Here is a 19,788-nt window from a genome sequence, read left to right as displayed (position 1 = left end):
CATATGTGGGCTGGTGAAAGCCCACAGTGAAACAGTAGTCACAGGGGGGTCGCGCAGTTTGACCGTGAGCAGGCGCCAAGTGTGGAGGACATCTCTTCCATACTTTGAGCGCCCTGCGTTTATGGCTGGAAAAGGCATGCTCATGGTAAAATTTAGTGGAGGCGATGAGGGAAATCCGGAAACATTAGAAGATGGCTATGACTTGGGTGGCCCAAGACGGGAATTCTTTAGGCTGCTCAAGCATTCCATGGTGAATGAAAGCGGCATGCTAGAAGGTATGTGATGACAAATGTGACCCGCTCTGACAAAACCCGCCATAAGTCGCACTTAGCCATTTCAAGATACGGCCAGTTAAAGTTGTAAAAGGAGTGAAAAACCTTCCAGATTTTGTTTTTCAGTTTTTATTATTTTTTGATTCCTTAATATGTTTACTTTAACCTACCAATGAAAACAAAATATTCTTTTACGTCTAAAGCACCCAAATCAAGCATTTTCTGAGCCAAAAACCAGGTCCTTATTATGTCATTTTACAACTTTTTCTTGCATTTGCTCTTCTTTATGTGTTGCTTCCGCCCTTCCCATTAAAAGATCATAGTCCCAGAAACATAATTTTGGTATCAAATGAAAGCTGAAAACCTATACTAAATGATGACATCAAAAACTCAATTTTAAAAATAAGTGACTTATGTTTGGTTTTGTGGGAGCAGGTCACAAATACAGATTCTTAGAAGGAAAAATGCTATAGTCATTAAATGATCATAACAAGAAGATATGTGAAACCTTTGAAAGTGGTCATATCTATTGCAGGAGTTGAGAGATTTCATAATTAATAATAGAATCTATTATAAATGAGCCATTCCATGTTAGGAAGATAAACTTTAAGGCCAGAGTAATGGGAGAGAACATAGACCTTTTCAAGCATCATTTTTTCTGAATTGTATGTCCAAAGTAGAGTAAACTATACATTTATGGAAAGGAAATGAGTCAAAGAAATCCCTTGGTGATGTCAGATTTGTTCACAAATCTTCAGTTTTTGAAAAAATTAAAAAATTCACTTTTTTACCCCAATTTTTTTGTGACAACTTAGAAATAAATCCGTTCGGAGTAAAAAAAAATCAGCTTTTCACGAAGAAGTGACATGAACTTTGGGAAGGTTTTTCTATTTATTTTTTTTTAATTTGCTCTCTTTTCGAAATATTGAAAAACATATTTTAAAACGGTAAGACTTTCACGCTTGTAAAGCTGTATCTGGTGCATGGTCTAAATATTTTGCACCAATGAATCTATAATGTCTGCTTTAGTGCGCCAAAATTCAAAATTATTTAAAAAATCCAAGTGGCATTTTGACTGCAAATTTTTGTTTTGTTTACACCACATTTGCTGGCGTTAACAACATACCGAGTGCACCTTGACTGCGTTGGACATACGCGCAGAGTTGGCGCCGGGTCATCGGGCGCATAATCACAATATTTTGCATTCACACATTTCCGACTCATTATTTCCCGCCAATTTACTAAGCTGTCTTGAGCCATGTGACTTTTTAGAGTTGAAAAGAGTGAAATAAATCAAGCAAAAATACGAGTAGATATTAGCAAGTTGTATTTTATCAGTTTCAATTGAAAGAAGCGTTCCTCCTTCCATTCTGGACAAAACTTTGTCCAAACTTTGCACAAGAACAAATGAAAATTATGGATATTAATTTAAAGGAATAATTAGGGTGATTAACTGAAGCATGCCTTCTTCTTTGTTGTTTATTCTGTGCCTTTTCTGCCAAAATCTTTTAATAAGGACCCCATTGGAAATAAGCCTGAAACATTGGCTTTTATGTGTTATTGTATTATTTTTATTTGCCTAGTGTAATGTAATGTATTCTAAACTTGTAGTAATATATGTTTATGTATTTCCTATTTCTACAATGTTCCATTTTGTATCGAACCTAATAAAATCAATCAATCAATCATTTTATTAGAAATTTGACTTCCCTGAAATCCAGTGTCAAGAATCCTTTTATAGCTGGTGTAATATTACAGGAAATCCAAGAGAACTATTTTTTAGAAATACAGAGCAAATTGATTTAAACTTTCTTTTAAACTGTTTTTCAGAAACTCCAAATGGCATGGTCATGAGACCAAATTTCACAAAGTACAGAGAGGGGCTGTACAGGATCATGGGCCAGATGCTGGCAACAATTATAATGCAGGGTGGTGAGCCCCAGAGCTCTTCACCCCAGGTCTCATGACTTACATCATTTCGGGGGACCTGTTGAAAATTGATGGGGAACTCGATGATGTGCCTGACCAAAGGGTCAGGGAGGACCTGTACAAGGTAAGCCTCAAATCATTTTACACCCATAATTTTCACTTGTTTAGAGTGGTTACTCATAGTGCGAATAGTGGGTTTTTAATAACTGAATTTAATACAGTTTTTGGTGGCTACGAGATATAATCCAAGTTGTATGGCATCATGTTAGGTTATGAGACTGATAGGATTATGTGTAGTGCGATATCACTTCTAGGCATCAGTGTATAGTTTGGCTTATCCGAAACACACTGTTATAGGCAAATGGCCAAACATCACATTTTAGGGCCCAAAGGGGTCAAAATCTGTACGGCACAGACTTTTCAACTAAATTGTTTGTCATGTAAAACTTATCAGAAAATAATTCTCAAAAACACAAAGCTTGATCTCCATTGTAGAAAATAACTGGGATAAACATGTTCATACCTCTTTTAACTGCATGACATAGTAAAACATACATGTTGCTTGCCTTGAAAAAAAGTGTTATGGTTGTAAGGGTCAAGTATTTTAACTAGGAGGACCCGATTCTGACAACAAGATCTAAGTTTTGAAGAAACACAATTACCGTATTCATTCCAATAAGTCATTTTGCGTGGGTGCTTGTTTTTTACCAGGTTTACCTAATTTTTTTGTAAAGGGTGTTTATTAGAGACAAATTGACGTAGGTTATGAAAGGGTCCTGAGACGTTCTAGTAGCTTTTGTGATGCAGAAAATGTATTGCAAGTTTACACAGGACTTATAGTCCTCCAGCTATTTCACTGACGTATCGACGTCTATCTGTCACTTCAACATTAATGGTACCCTTTAGCAAATTGAAAATACCCTGGATGGGCGCTTATTGGAATGAATACGGTAGGCCATATTCTTGGCCATTGATATCTATAATATACATATATCAATATCATTGGTCCGAATATTCAGTCCCAAAATCTTGTTTGATATCACACACATGTAAAATTGTTTTTAAAGTTTTGGGGCTTAAGCTTTCATTCCTAGCAGGATTTTTTTAAGGCAAAGTTCTATCCCTTTGACAGAGATCCTGCCAGAATCAAAAGCTCAGACCCCTTAAAACTTTAAAGGTGTATTTTGTGACCTAGCATCAGGGTTTGAATTCGTTTAAAAATTTTGCGTAGCAGTTTTTGGCTAATTCATCATAATCAGGATACTTCCATATACTAAAGCACTATAAAAATGCTATACAAATGTAAAATTGGGTAGCAGTTACTTCAAAATGTGGAGCAAACTGCTATGCGATACAGCCGAATTCGAACCCTGCCTAGCATCCCTTTTTTATGACATTTTTGGCTCCAGCGAAGCTAAGGAGTCATCGTCATCAGAACCGTAGGGTTACACAATACAGTGTTGGTTTTTATGCTAAGGAATTTTTTGTGCTTGGCTTTAGGTTTTCAAATTGGTTTCTAAGTTTTGCTAAATTATTTTTTCATCGATTGCACTCCCGATAGAGTTGAAATTCAGTTGAGAAAATGTGATTTTTTGGGTAAAAAAGCCACCATAACGAGTTATTACTTGGTTCCCCAGTGTGCTAGATTATTTTGGTCTGTATAATTTAACCTTGCGTGACAATGGCGCAAACCAACGGAAGTTTAACATTAAAATGTCTTAAGATTTTAGTACTCTCAGGTTCAGATTCAAAAGTTATTTTGACTTTCTTAACTTTTTCTTAACTATTTCTTTACAATTTAAATAAAGAAATAGTTAAGGAATATCAAAAAATAGTCATGAAAATTGTCGAATCTTGAATAAATCGGAACAAAATGAATTTCAAGTGGACTAAAGTGCAAATTTTTGCTTTTTCGGTAACGCGGTTATCTCCCAATGATGTAATGCGTAATTATCCAATCAGTGCTGTCCTTAGAAATTAGCCCCAAAATGAACCAATCACAGACATCGTAATGAACAGTCTTTGGCAGTGTGGAACAAGTCAACAAACAACCAAGATGTCTGCCCCATCCCACATGAACGCACATGACAGATGTCGCCGGCGAAATTGCACCACGATAAGTCGTAAACATGGTTAAAACAAATGAAATTAAATATGTCAAAGGACAGATTGTTACTCTATTTGGTAAAAATATCCCAAAGAGAGATCGCAAGGTGTCTGGGAGACTAGGAGTAGGAGCAGTACTACCTCTACGATCGATGCAACTTTCAAAGTCGGAAACCACTCAGACAGTCATCAGCCATCATCATGGCATATGCTCCTCCACATGATGCACTGGTACATCATGGGTACATGTACGTAAACCCGGGACGTAAACATGGTAAAGTCATAGTATTACTACTAGCCACTGAGTGAATTCAATCACCAAACCAAACATCCTTTTTCAACTGGCTTTTCAACAAAAAAAAATAGATAATTACGATGGCCCAAATATTTTCTCAAACATAAAAATAATGCCCAAAGACAAGTAATAATAATATAATATTGAATAAATTATGCCCACATTACGCAAGTCTATCTGTCTGTCAGTTTACTCCAGAACTCTAGTTTCAATTAGCCTCAAACATCATGGCCCTGTTCCTTCCTCACTAGGGCCCTGAATGCCATACATATACATAAAAAGCGGGGCACCGTGAAGTCACGTCATGGTGATGACGCCACACTGACGTCATCTATTTATAGGAAGAATTCAAAACACGGCGACGATAACAGTCACAAGTCTTCTTTTACATCATCAAATGTGCTCAAAATTTATGAACATGCACCAAATATGTTTTGTTTAAGTCACATGTGAGGAATGGTAGGAAGTGTATTTATGAGAAAAAGTGGTATTTTATGTGTACCCTGGACCAGATATGCTCAGAAGTCTCATACCTTCGTACGTAGAAGGACAGTGGAAATCGTAGTGACGGAGGTGTGAGTACCTCGGGCTAGTTTCGAATTTGTACACGTTCTTACGCATTCCATGCTAGAGTGCTTTGCTATCGTTTTTCAGGCAGACAGCAGTGCAATTTTTGCAGTTTGCACGGAGGTTCATTCTGTTAATGTTGAAATTTGGATGAAAGTTATTTCGATGAGTCAACTGCATCTTTTGAGCAAGATTTGCCTTTTTTTGCCGAAGAGTGAAATGTAATTTTAGCAACATTTTTGATGCAATCGCCTGTTGTGATCGGCTGTGTTTATACTTCTGAACTTCCATTATTACACGGTGTCATTCTTCAGCAAATCCGACTAGATTTTGAATGCAATGTAGAATGTGAAGCTATCGGTGAGCAAATTCTTATTTTTTCGGAGACTTGGGGTCGCGTGTTCCTCAAACTTGGTGGGTGGGTGCATCTTGACCCGAGACAGAACAAGTTTGTTTTGGCAAGTGGGTCAAGGTCATTTGAGGTCAAATTAGTAAAATTGTCATGGCAAGAATTAGAAACTTGGTGGGTACAGACAACATTTAGAGCCAAATTTTTGGAAGGTCATTTCGGTCACCAGAGGTCATCTGAGGTCAAATTAGTAAAAACTTTTGGGGGCATGAAATTTGGTGGGTACAGTCAATATATAGAGCCAAATTTTGGAAGGTCATTTCGGGTCAACAGAGGTCATCTGAGGTCAAATTAATAAAAAGTGTTGGACCAGGCATGGCAGGTACAGTCAATATTTGAGTCATATTTTTGGAAGGTCATTTTGGGGTCACCAGGGGTCATCTGAGGTCAAATGAGTAAAAAGTGTTGGATGGGCATGAAACTTGGTGGGTATAGTCAACATTTAAAGGCAAATTTTTGGAAAGTCATTTCGGGGTCATCTGAGGTCAAATTAGTAAAAACTGTTGTATGGGCATGAACATTGGTGGATACAGTCAACATTTATAGCCAAATTTTGGAACGGTCATTTCAGGGTCACCAGGGGTCATCTTGAGGTCAAATAAGTAAAACTGTCAATGGGTGTGAAGCTTGGGTATCACAACATTTGGGAGTCAAATTTTTGGAAAGACATTTGGGGAGGTCAACAGGGGTCATCTGAGGTCAATGTAGTAAAAACTCTCGGACAGGCATGAAACTTGGTGGGTAAGTCAACATTTAGAGCCAACTTTTTGGAAGGTCATTTTAGGGTCACCTGTGGTCATCCAGTGTCTGAGGTCAAATTAGTAAAAACTGTCATATGGCCATGAAACTTGGTGGGTACAGTCAACATTTTAGAGCCAATTTTTGGAAGGTCATTTTGGGGTCAACAAGGGTCATCTAAAGTCAAATGAGTAAAAACGGGCGGACAGGCATGAAACTTGGTGGGTACAATCAACATTTAGAGCCAACTTTTTGGAAGGTCATTTTGAGGTCACCAGAGGTCATCTGAGGTCAAATTAGTAAAAACTGTCATATGGGCTTATAAATAGGTGGTATAGCCAACTTTTATAGCCAAATTTTGGGAAGGTCATTTCAGAGTCACCAGGGGTCATCTGAGGTCAAATTAGTCAGAACTGTCTCATGGGCTTGAAACTTGGTGGGTACAGTCAACATTTGGAGTCAAATTTTTGGAAGGTCATTTTGGGGTCACCAGGTCTGAGGTCAAATTAGTATTAACTGTCATGAAACTTGGTGGTACAGTCACCATTTAGAGCCAAAGCCTTATTCAGACTAACACTATTCTTGACATAGGCCTACTCGCCTGTATATAATTATATTTTGATGTGTTTTGGCCCATTTGGACTCATATCCACCCGTTTCGATCCATGTCGCTAATTCCCTAAATTGATTGATGTATCATTGTATGCTCTGCAAATGAGATAGCTACCAACCTACCAGATGTACCTGTTGGGGGAATGTGATCTGTCACATACTCAAATGATTTCACTTGTTGCCCATGCGACTCCAAGAACAATTACTTTCACTGTCACCAAAAAGCGCAGAGCCACAGCGCCATTGGTGCTCTTGTTTAGTAGATATCTCTGATAAAAGCTTATTCCCAAAATTCCAGTTGATTCCTATTTTGCGTTTGCGATCACTGCTCCATGGACAACATGTTGTAATTTCATTCTGGTTTCTGGTGTACCAGAACGAAATTCAAATTTGACAATATTTTTGCAAAATAAATTAATCTACATAAGCATTATGTACCCAGAGGTTTCCAATGGTATAAAAATCTTAACTTTGTTTGAGGAAAGTGGGGAGATGATGCTGTGGATCACAAAATGCCTTTTTGATGGATCGGAAATTTTACTAAACAGGCCATTACGGTGGATAAGCAATTTACAACAGCTTATTTTTAACTTTGTAAATTAATGATTTATTAAACTTTTAGATCAGTGAAGCAGGCTCCGAGGAAGGCGTAAGCGCCATCATTGACAATGCTGACTGGAGATTTGATATGCCTGGCCTTCAGATGGTAGTTAACATGCACAACAAGGATAACTTTGTCAAGGAGGTCATCCTCTATTATACTATTCTAAGATCTCAGGCCATGGCAGATCAGTTGATAGATGGACTCAAGTATTATGGCGTAAGTTTTTTTACACGAGATGATGATATATTGAAATATACACTGTGATTATAGGAGGGGCAGAAGTCCACACAACCATTATGTATATTAGACATGACTCAAGTAACATTTATTTGCAATAATAACAACCAGGCCTAGACACCTTTATCTTTTAAAACACACAATTACTATTAGAGTATCTTTAAGGTTTTTCATTTTTGAGCTGATTCAACTTGACTAAGCACCTGTTTTCAACACATAAATTTTCCGCATCGTGCTCAGCATTGCGTTGCAGACATCGCAGAGAATGGTGTGATTTGTGCGTGTCAATTTGTGCACATATCAGCGATAGCTAGGGCCAAAAAATAAAACAATGTTTGCTGAGCGCAAAAAACGGTGGCCGCTTCTATTATGATTATAATACAAACCACATTTTGTAAGCATGTTTCACTGATAACAAACCGGGACCCCCTAAAAACTATTACTGTCGGATCCAATAGATGGTCTGAAGTTATACCCAGCAAACACAAAATCTGGGTTTTTTTTAATTAACATTAAACAAGTGTTGGTTAAATTGGTTAATTTGTTTTAATAACATTTAGGCGTTAATGTCGGGTTACCATTATTATAGGCCTACAGGGTGTATCAAAATGATTGGTACCCATCAGTTTTCACATTTGTTCTTCAATCAGCCACGCATAGCCATTTTGTTCCGACCTGTTTAATCATTTTGAGATGCATAATGGGCAGAGGGACATCCGATTAATATTGACAATAGCCTGGGGTGACTGACCTCTGTAGATGTCGGAGCCAGGTATGTCATCTCCCCGGTCATCTCATTTAGACTGCCTCCACCAGTACGTGGTATACACTGCACTATAGTAATGTGTTATATTCTATGACCAGAGTGTTTTTTAATAAGGGCAGCTGTCATTTTTTCTGTCCTGCGCCATATAAAATCTGAATTTTTGTCAGTTTTTTGTGTCAGTTCCTGCAGAACTGACACCTTTAGTACAGGTTTGACGATCACGTGACAATTCGAATCATCATATCGAAATATCACGTGGGTAAAAATATCAATATCGATATCAATACTATTCGTCAATTCAGCCCCAAAACAATTCGCCCACATGCTAATTCGAACCCTGTATATTGATGTACAAAAAAAGTTGGCCAAATTTAACTATTTCGTGATTTTCTCCATAACCGTTGTTTTTACACCAAATCTGTATATTTAGATGCCTTGATGTCTTGCATTCGGTCACAAACCAATTCGTTGTACTTTGTGCACTTAACCCTCTATCTTTTAAACCAAATATCCTAAACAGTCGTGTGATATGTCGAACTTTTCCTCTGGTCATAAAGAACAAAAAAAAGTAAGCGCTCGCGTATCTGTACGTAGCCCGCAGTCTGTGGCCCTCACAACACGGGCTTCCCGTGAGCTGCCGGTCCTAGGAAATGGAATAGGCCTATTACTGATAAATATATAAAGATGGCAAAATCAGTAAACCAGTTTAAGTTACAAATAAAGAAAAGTCTAATAAAAAATTACATCTAATATTTTAGGCATTACTTAATGACCTCACCCATACCCACCCCAACTATCAATTTCTTCTGTGAACTGTGGAATGTATATATGAAATGTTATAACTATTTATATTGGTTCGTTCTTTGCATGTTCTTCTCCTCTTCCTTTTATTTGTTTGCTTTGTGTAATTGTATGTTGTAACTTAAGGCAGTGTAAGGGGGTGCTCGCTTCAGGCCTTTTGAGCATCTCCTCATTCAAATGTTGTCGATTTGAATGAAAATAAAATGATGATGTATGATGATGATGACGTACATCATTTCCTACAGAGTCGTGAGATATGTCAAACTTTTCCCTTGGTCATAAGGAACAAAATAAAAGTCAGTGGTCGCATATCTGTAGGATCATTGGTTAATAAGATATAGTCACTTTAAAAAAAAAATTTTAACCAAATATCTTAGAGAGTCGTGCCAGATGTCAAAAAGGAACAGAAAAGTCAGTGGTCGCATATCTGTAGGATCATCGGTTAATGAGATATAGTCACTTTTTTGTATGCGTTGTGCACTTAACCCCTTGTTTTTTTACTTCTGGATATCGTTTGGAGTCAAAATGATTTTTCATTTTAAAGCTTATGATATATTTTCTAAACACGAAATAAAACAAAATTGACCGCCAGCCGACTTTACAGCTGTTTCGTGATGGACGGTCACATATATTCATTAACATATTAAATCGTTTATCCCTTTTGGTCAATATCGAATTGGTTTGTGGCTGACTTAGCTTGGGGCCAATGCATGAATTGGCATATGGCCAAGTCAACTGTGGAAGAATTGGTTTGGGAAGAATCGAAATGATACCAGGAAATAGCGAAAAATTACGTACTTTTACAAGACAAAAAGCAACTTTTCTAGGCATTGTTGACATGGTGCCTTCGCTAAAGAAAGTTTCCTACTATAAAGACCTAACTTTTGAGATGGTTTGTACGGTTTGAAGGTGCAAAATTAACAATAAGCTTAAAATAAAGCGCCCGGTTTACCGCCGAGTTTAGCAACTCATCATCAACGACTTTGACAGATGACGTCAGAAACACATCGATCTGAGGACAGCTGTCAAACATAAGTCTGGATAGTAATACGCTGTTTTACTTGGCCTATATCTGGTGACAGCAGCATTTTTCTACAGTCACGTCATAATGGCACCGCGGATAATACAGGGGAAGCAGGCGGTGTCCACAACTTTTTTTTTTTCTTTTCAGCTTTTTGTATGTTATCTGTACTTGGAGCTGGTGGGGGGAGAGAAAGCATAAAATACATTCAGGGAAAAAATACAACTCGAACCAAAGATCAAGGCTCCATTTCAAATTTAACCCTAAAACATCACTCATTTTTGAAACCGGACGTTGTTCGAATTAAGCGCAAAACTTCACCTCTGAAATAAAATATTGGGATTTTTCTCAGATTCCTTCATGTAGGCCTAGACACTTGCCAGAAGCAAATGAGCTGAGAACGGGCGAATTTTGACAATATCTTTAGAAAATAAAGCCGCAACAAGCTCAAATAAGCGGTGGGACTATTTTAACCGAATTTCACTGGTACATAAATCGTGGAGTGATTTGGTGGTGCGCCCTCTGAAAAGATTTGAAGATCAGAAGCAATGATTAGAAGGCTGATGTTGCGCCAAAACATGTGGGCCTATTTAATGTTCTTGTCAGTGCTACCATGGCTACAGTGCACTCAAATAATAATTACATTGTAAATTGGAACTGACACCAATTTTTTTTCAGGAATTCTTGTTTTTCCAAAACGCATGGTTGTTTGTCAATACGCTGGCTAGTGACTATCATGTTCTTTCAACACATACACATGTATTCAAGTGCAAGCCTTACAATTGGCTTCTTTATAAATCAAACATTACGGGAGATATTCATCATTTTATACCCGGTATCAAAAGATTTATCGTCTGAATATCAAATCGTGCATAGCATATACACATGTATTGATCCTGGATATTGATTTAGTTTCCCTACCGTACAATGTAATTATTCCCAGACATTGTCGCTGTGTAGTATCATGCTGCAAATAAAGCAGCATAGTTTTGGTATTTCATCAGCACTTTTTTGGTTATTTTCCTCTCATAGTTCTGCAGCTGTACACAAATTGACAGTGTTTTTTTCCAATACACCTCTGAGTGCAATTGCAATTATTAAATCAATGCAATTTGTTTTAAAGTGATTCTCATATGCAGTAAACTGTGAAAAACATAGGCCTATATCAGCAAATCTTGGTGAAATAATAGATTTATGACACAAATGAAAGTATATTGGCCGAATTGCACTCAAAGTGCAAAATTTGCAATGATAAAAAACACAAAAAACTGTTTCCTTTGTGCCAAGTGCATTGTTATTTTACATATTTTGTACAATTATATAAGAGCTCTATATTATACAATTTTGGAAAAACATAAGTTCAGCATTTTGTACAAAAAATATATTGGTTTTTTTTTACTGTGCAAACTTGTTTTATAATATTCGAACATCATTTTTTGATGATGAAGTTCTTTTCCAATCACTTAATTTGGAAACAGCTTTATTCTAAGGAACAAACCAAAAGATCGATGACGTCCTATAGTTTCGTTTAGGGGAGGGGGTAAAAATACTCGATTACGTTTGTACAAAAACATCGGTCTGAAAAATGTGTCATTATTATTATCATGTCAAAATTTTCAACATTTCATTATTGCGTTTCTGGCAGGGAGGGAGGGGGTCGGCCGAGAAACGAAACTAGTTACGTTTATAGGACGTCATCGATCTTTTGGTTTGTTCCCTAATGAATAAACTGTAGATTACATGTTTTGTACAAATATACACCTCTTTGTATGAATCAACATTTAAATTTAGATTTGTGCAGAAAAGTGTTGATTCATAGAAAATAATCTACAGTTTAAGGAATTCTCTTTCCACCACATGGGTAGGGGAAACCGGGACGGTTTAATTTTGTCGAATTTCGCATTCATTAACCTATAAATGGTGGAGGAAAGGGGAAGATTTATAATTCTCATCAAATTTCACTGAATTTGCAGAGAGTGGCAATGAAAAGTTCCATCATATTTTTAAAGTGTGCCAACTGATTTTTTTCTTTGATTGCAGGTGATAGTTATTATGTTGAATATACTATGAATTCGCCGTAGACGTAGTGATATAACAGAATTAATTACCATAGAGATAGGTGAAAACAATTTTTGAGTCTATTGCTCTGCACTATAATTAGAAGGCTGCACTCATCACCTGTCATGTCTGTGCATGTGTGCAATCATAGATTGAATACATTAATATCGCTCTTTTTTTAAGACACTAATGGTATAGGTGTGAGTGAAACGTACATTAACTCAGCCTAATGTGAATTTTATGATACAGGTCTGTAGTATGCCTATTCTTTGATGTAGATGTATGATGTAGAGTTACAGCATATGTCTAGTGCAGGGCAATACATTCAAAAATTCTTTTCACATATCGCTATGGTAATTAATCCTGTTACATCATTATTTCTACAGGGTCGCATGTCATAAGTTGGGTATGCAAAAAGGTGGAGGGATTACACTTTTCTGAAAATTATGATACAAATTTGATTGGCTTTCCGTAACCCCATATCCTACAGCAGTGGTTCATACCTCATTTTAAGCCTAATTTTATACTCTTTCAATGTACTGAAGCATATAATTATATATTATGCGGTAAAAAATCACATCAGTTGAAATGAAAAATGGCAGGGGTGGAGGAGCCGTCGGATGTGGAGCAAGGCAGATGCGGGAGTGTCCAATAGGGCCTATGTGAAAATTCACATGTCAGCATGTCAAAACTACCGGTTACTTTTTCAAATCTAGTGAGGGTATGATGTATTGACAGCTTTGAATGTTGAATTTATACAACTTAAACAATTACTGACTACTTAAGGTGGTACTACACCCCCTGATAAATTTTGTGACTTAATTTTGCATTTTCTCAAAAAGTAACTACATTTTGTGTACACACTGGTAACAAAAGTTATGTATATTATTGGGGCAAGGAATCCAATATACTTCACCAAATCTTAGTGATTCAAGACAAGGGGTTCATTATATGTTAAGTAATGAGGTACCATTCTAACGGTACCTCTTTTCTTATCATAAATAAAGTACCGCTAGTCTTGAGTCACTGAAATACCAGTGTAGTAACTTGATTCCTTACCCCTATCATATACATAACTTTTGTTACCAATGTTATATTATTTTTTTGAGAAAAAAAGCAAAAATAGTCACAAATTTATCAAGGGTTGTAGTACCACCTTAAAGGGTTATGTTCCATTTTTTTTTCTTTTTTAATGAAATCCTAGTTGAATTTCAGTATTTTTAGCAACATGCTATTTAAATGTACATTTCTCTTCTTGATATTCATTTCCTCAATAATAGAATAACTCTTGCTAATTACTTGTAAAAAGGTCATTGACCTTCACAATGTAATTAACATACATACAATTGTTTTAAATAGTTCATTTGAAGCATTGATGGTCTCATTAATGTATTGAGAACATGTCCTCCAAATCTGATGACATTCTTGCATAAAATAAAAATTTACAGTAATTTTTGTAATTGAGGTCCGATTTGAGAAAAATGCATTTGAAAATTGAGATTTACATAAACGCCTGTGTATTAATTAATTAGTAATTAAGCATTATCTCAAAAATTAAGCATGTGATAAGGTTCAAAATGGGTTAATTATTAGAAGGTTTCAATATGTACAACATATCAAAAAATACATTTTTGTAATTTTTGACCATGTAATGGAAATTGTACCCAACTTATGATATGCGACCACAGCGAATTTTAAGTGGACTCGTTTCCGTAATTGTGTTCTGATTTTTCTGCCTTCATTTATCTAATTTGAAAATGCGCCATTATTTTTGTCAATATACAGGTCCTTGATCTATTACGGAAACATCCGTCAATGAGGATCTTGCTACAACCTACCAAGGAGGTGTTGACAGCAGATATGTTTCTCAGCCTTCTGCGCATAAAGTACAGTAACACCCATAGTAACAGGAGAGATCAAGAAGAACTGGTCATGGCGTCATTCAAGACAGTTCTTTTCAAGATTGAAGGTAACTATTTGTCTTGCTTGTATTTTTTTAACAGAGTCATCTTAACTGCATGTATCTGCGTCTAGTGTACAAAGGAAAGTGGGTTTTAAGTTATCCAGAGTTGTCAAACCTGAGAAAGGCCAATCAAAATAAAATAAGGAGGAGAGAGATGATTCAAGATAGCAAGTAACAATTTGCACTGATGCATAGAATAATGTGTCATGATCTGGAAGAAAGGAGGTAACTTTTTGCCTCGGCTTACGTGCAAGTATTTGACCATGCAAGTATTTGACCTTATATCGTCCCAGAGGCTGCAGAGAAGTTCAGGTTTGGAGGGCAACGAGGGAACAATAAATTCCACCATTAGAACATATATGGCCTTGTGTCATGAAGTGGGTTCCATTGCATTGCGTCAGTAAATTTCAAGGATTATGCATCATTTTGCATTGAAACATTCATAATGGAAAATATCTATTCTTTCCCCATATGGCATCTAAATTTCAGTGGGTGAAAGGGTTAAGCAGGTGCCTGCACATACAAATATGCATGGTAGTTCCACCATCATCATAACAGCAACGCATTTCAAAGATACCAGCCAAAGAAAGACTGTTAGAAACACATTCATTCCAAGAATTATTATAGACTGGAACATTTTAGCCTAGAACAGGTTGATACATATATTACTGCACCAAAATAGTATCCTTACACTTTGAAAAATAATCACAATTTCAAAACTGAACCATATTTGGGTAAATTCGGTTTTTTTTAATAGCTGCGCTATCTAATCCTGCACATTTTGACACCACATTGAATCCAATGTGACCTTAAGAAGTAAATTTACAAGCAATTAAATAGATGAATGTCCAGTTTTATAACAGTGACAAACTGGCCTATACAAGGCACAAAAAGATTCCAACAAGCGCAACAAAGAGACAACACAATTTCTTCAATGAAACTATTTAAAGCAGTTTTTATTTCAGTTTTTACTTCTCTGAACTTTTCATAACTTTCATTTTATTTGTCAGCTCTTTTGTTTCAGTTTTCTTTTGTTCCTTTAAAGGCACACACAAATTAGCCATTCACCACTCAAAAACCAGATGTCTAGTCCGTGGAGTTTTGAATAGGCCAGTTTGTCACTTTTAAAACTGGACCTTCATCTATTCAATTGCTTGTAACTTTACTTCTTGAGGTCACATTGGAATCACATTAGTCGCGAATTACCTAACCTACATGTAAGGGGAGTGAGTTGGCGCAGTGGTAGTTCCCTCGCCTTGCACCACTGAGGTTCTGGGTTCATGCCCCGGTCGTGCCCATGGACTGTATGTGCATTTGGTTTATCCCGATAACATGCTCGCTCTCACAGGTTTTCTCCAGGATCTCCGGTTTCCTCCTACTTTTAAAAAAAAGCGGTGATTAGTTGTTTGGTTATCAAAAACCTCCTTCACCCAATGGAATTTGGGGAGCTGCATAGATAATTGGTGGATGTTACAATTTTAAGGTCAGATAGGTATGCGCCAGGTTCGGCTGCAACTGGCCTAGTTAATGCGATCTAATTGTGATGATTCACCATGGCAGTGAAATTACAATGTTTTGAATCCTTCAAGATGTAGCAAAAAGGCGCTACATAATTCCGAAAATCTTTTATTTTATTATGCCTCCATAGCGAGGTATACTGTTTTTGCACTGTCCGTCTGTATGTACTTCCGTCCATATGTACATACCTCCAAATGCTGAAATATGGTCTCATATGAACACTTTTATTGCAACCAAAGGTGGGTCATAGCTGCACTATGGGAACCCTCATCTATTGGCGGTGTTCAATGTCATATACTGAGGTCAAAGGTCAATTGAAGTTAACTGGTAAAATACCATTTTTTCAGAATTTTTGTTAAAATTTGGTCTTATATGAACAATTTAAATCCCAGTTGGGTCATAGCTGCACTGTGGGCCCATTAAGGTATGTTTTCTTCCTTTTGTAGGGGCCCCCTAAAACCCTGGGCCTGCTGGTAATGCACCCCTTAACCCCCCCTTGTTGGTGGCACTGCGTTAGACCAACAATTTAGCAGTTATGAGGCCCAAAAGTTTCCATAATTCCAGGGTTAAGACCAAGCTTAATATGTCGTTATCTGAGCCCTAGTCTCAACGTCATGCTTGCATGGAGGCTCAGGGCACAACATTTCACTGGTTTAAAGCAATTGAGTGGATGAGAGTTGAGTTAATATTGACCTTAAATTTACGGTAAATTGATTCATTGGCAGTTTTGTGTTCACAGGCGGGACGATCATAGCTTTTGAGCCCAAAGTTATGAAACCAAGTATAGTATTTCTGTTAGCCAAGATGTTACTGATTCCACTAGCCTGCATATATACAATTGTTGCCATGACCCCTTCTATTTTTTTTTCTAAAAAGCAAAATTGCAATAATTGTTTTATTGTTACAGTATAGCTGTACATCTTGAATTCTGTATTTTGTAGTTGTTGTTGAAATCAACAGAGATTGTAATGCTGTGTGGCAATGACTAACTGACATTCCTCCTAAAATAATCATGTGAATTAGATGACCGTTAGCTTGTTTTCGTTGTTGATTGGGATTCAATCTTGTTTCACCGTGTAACAACTTGCGTATGGTGCACCTGCATCTCTTCAGCAGCTAAAACTGGCCTTGCGACTGAAGTAAACCACACAGACTACAGGGACGCATTGTTGTTGAACGGTAAACATGATTGAATCCCTAATCAACACACCCCAACCCATAAACACTCCCAGCAGCCATCTCCATGTTATACTACCATATATGGTAGTATAACATGTTACCACACGTATGGAGCATGTATTCTAATCTATGTATTTTAATATGTATAGTCTTAAAACTCTGCAAAGTAACTCACAATTCACCAGTATGAAATTCCAAAAAATATGCTGCATAATGATGAATTGAACATGATACAGTAATATGGCCAGTTACGTTTCATAATTTTGTATGAATTATTCAAGGAATTATGTGTGTCTATTCTGACAACCTGACAGTGGACACATGCATTGGTACAAACAGTTTTAACTTGTTGAAAATTGTGCTATTGACAAAACGATTACAAATTAACAGTTAAAAAAGGACACTTTTAGGTATTGTTTTGTTTGTTTTTTCTGATCTACACATCATAAATACAAATGTTTTCTTATTAAAAACTTTACTTGGGCCACTTATACCCACCTGGCATTGATAGGCTATCCCTAAGGGCTCTCATATGCTCCATATGACTTGATATGAAGGTAACAGCTGGTCTGTGGGAAGCATTTTGTCAAGTTTGTGTATTCAGATGAACAAACTGGCATTACAACATTTGTTATGCTGCAGCACTTTGTATAACATTGTGTTTTTGTTTTCATCTCATTATTTATTTCTAGATGGGGAGTTAGGTGATTTCCTGAACCAGCTGGAGGAAGGCATGGTAACTTCAGCAATGAGGGATTTTGCCAGCCAATTGCAGATTTCCAATATTCTGGCCTTTGTTACTGGAGCTGCCACTAGGCCTGTAACAGGATTTGCACCACGGCCATCCATAGCATTTGTGCACGACATCTGTAAGCACCATCCATCTGCTCAGACCTGTTCAAATGAGCTGCAGCTTTTTGTGAACCCACCCAATCAAAATGTCAAGGAGATGGCATTTTATTTGCTGACCTCATTGATGAATGGGTCAGTGTTCAGCACCATCTAAACATTCTACTATTAAGGCAAAAAAAAACCCAGATGTTTGCTTGCCCTCAACCGACCGACCCTAATTTTGGAAATAAAAAAAGTTATTTTTTCTATTTACTGGGTATACCGAGCCTATTTTTGGAAATTCCTTAAAAGTTTTTTTTTTTCTATTCAAATTTTTGTTTGCATTCTGAAGATGTAAAATAATGTATTTTAGAGCTTGTGTTCAACATTTTAGCTGTTTTGTAATGTTACTAAAGTACTTGATTCATTTTGACACCAAAATTGTCTGATGTTTCATATTTTGAGCCTTAATTAAAGCAATAATGTGTGATTTGCATAAAGAATAGATTCCTATTTAAATGTTTGTTTTCACTGATCACATTATCCCCTTTTAATTTCGAGCCAAACAAATGAGGTATAACGAAGAAACTTGTGATTTCATTCCAGCGCCTAAAATGCATGTACTACGCTCGCCGATCGTAACATTTAATACTGCACGGAGCATCGCGCTCGACGTGTGTACACATAAGCTGACATCCACAGGAGATGTTAGCAAGCAGTCGATCGATGAACTCTGAACCCGGTTTTAATATAAAAAGTTAAATTTTACTGTTATTATTTTAGTACACCACTGGGCATTATAATTATGCATAAAGTAGAAATCCGAGTAAAATTGAGGGTGTCGCTGGGAAGCAAATCACACATTATGGCTTTAATGCAAACAGTAGAGTTTGCTACTTAATTAAAAGAAAAAAGAAATCCCGACCGGCCCTATTTTTAAAATTCATTTGGGGGCAAGCAAGCAAACATTTTTTTTTGTGGCCTAATGGTATGATGGATTCGATGGAAATGTAAGTTGGAATAGGGTCTGTCCATGCAGTTCACAATCATGACATGCAAGTTTTATAAAGCTTATTACTCCCCATACCAGAAAAATATAGCACTAATATTTGGAGATTAAAAAAATATTATCAACTTCTGCCAAATGAAACACAACTCAATCCTAATTATTCATTTAGTACTAACTGGTAATAAAATTTAAATTTCCCTATTTAGCCAAATTTACGAATTAAAGGAGTATTTATGATCCTAGCACCCTCTATTTATGTCATTTTTCATTAGATATCCACGAAAAAACCTATTCCCAAAATTTCAGTTGATTCCGATTTTATTCATGAGTTATGCATGATTATGTGTATTACACTGATCCATTGACAATGCGTTGTAATTTCACGATATCTTTGCTAAACGAATTAATCTGCAAGAAATATTTTGTACATAAACATTATGTAGCCGGTTTCCAGTGATATAAAAATCTCAACTTTTTTTGAGAAAAGTGGGGGATGAGGCTGTGGATCACGAAATGCCCTTTTAAGGGCCAAAAACATGCATTATAGGGTGTTTTGCACATGCTGTGGCAATAGACTTGTACAAAGTCTAATTATACTTTAATAAATGTGTTATGTGTATCACTTGTTGGGAGTGAAATTGTACAAAATTTTGCAGAATATGGACCCCATAATATTTGGACCTAGTGGGAACCCTGATATAGAGCTTTTTCTATCTATCTATCTGCCAATGAGTACCTCCCTCAACTTGAGGATTGTCGTACCGGGTACTTGGGTGCAAATGTGCTGGATCACAGGAACAAATATCAAATGAAAGGTGCCAAAACAAAACTGATGCTGGAGGGTGAGAGTAAAAAGCCTGGTGGAGCTGGTTA

General features: G+C 36.7%; 2 protein-coding genes across 2 annotated transcripts in view; both read left to right on the top strand.

The window, feature by feature from the left end:
- Positions 1 to 19,788, top strand: part of LOC140157676 (uncharacterized) — a 296,536-nt gene that overhangs the window by 133,915 nt on the left and 142,833 nt on the right. The window lies entirely within an intron of this gene.
- Positions 14,207 to 18,130, top strand: LOC140156806 (uncharacterized). The gene is made up of 2 exons (XM_072179789.1): positions 14,207 to 14,384; positions 17,768 to 18,130. The coding sequence occupies exons 1-2, from the start codon at positions 14,231 to 14,233 to the stop codon at positions 18,079 to 18,081; spliced, it is 468 nt and encodes a 155-aa protein (XP_072035890.1). The 5' UTR covers positions 14,207 to 14,230; the 3' UTR covers positions 18,082 to 18,130.

Source organism: Amphiura filiformis, chromosome 7 (assembly GCF_039555335.1).
Source record: "Amphiura filiformis chromosome 7, Afil_fr2py, whole genome shotgun sequence".
Lineage (NCBI taxonomy): Eukaryota > Metazoa > Echinodermata > Ophiuroidea > Amphilepidida > Amphiuridae > Amphiura > Amphiura filiformis.
The sequence above is the reverse complement of the archived record's forward strand: the minus strand, read 5'-3'. Positions and strand labels throughout refer to the sequence as shown.

Excerpts from the sequence above, each read along its gene's own strand:
- LOC140156806 (XM_072179789.1), top strand. The coding sequence starts at position 14,231 with ATGAGGATCTTGCTACAACCTACCAAGGAGGTGTTGACAGCAGATATG. Across the intron at positions 14,385-17,767 it reads AGTTCTTTTCAAGATTGAAG|ATGGGGAGTTAGGTGATTTC; the intron begins GTAACTATTTGT and ends ATTTATTTCTAG.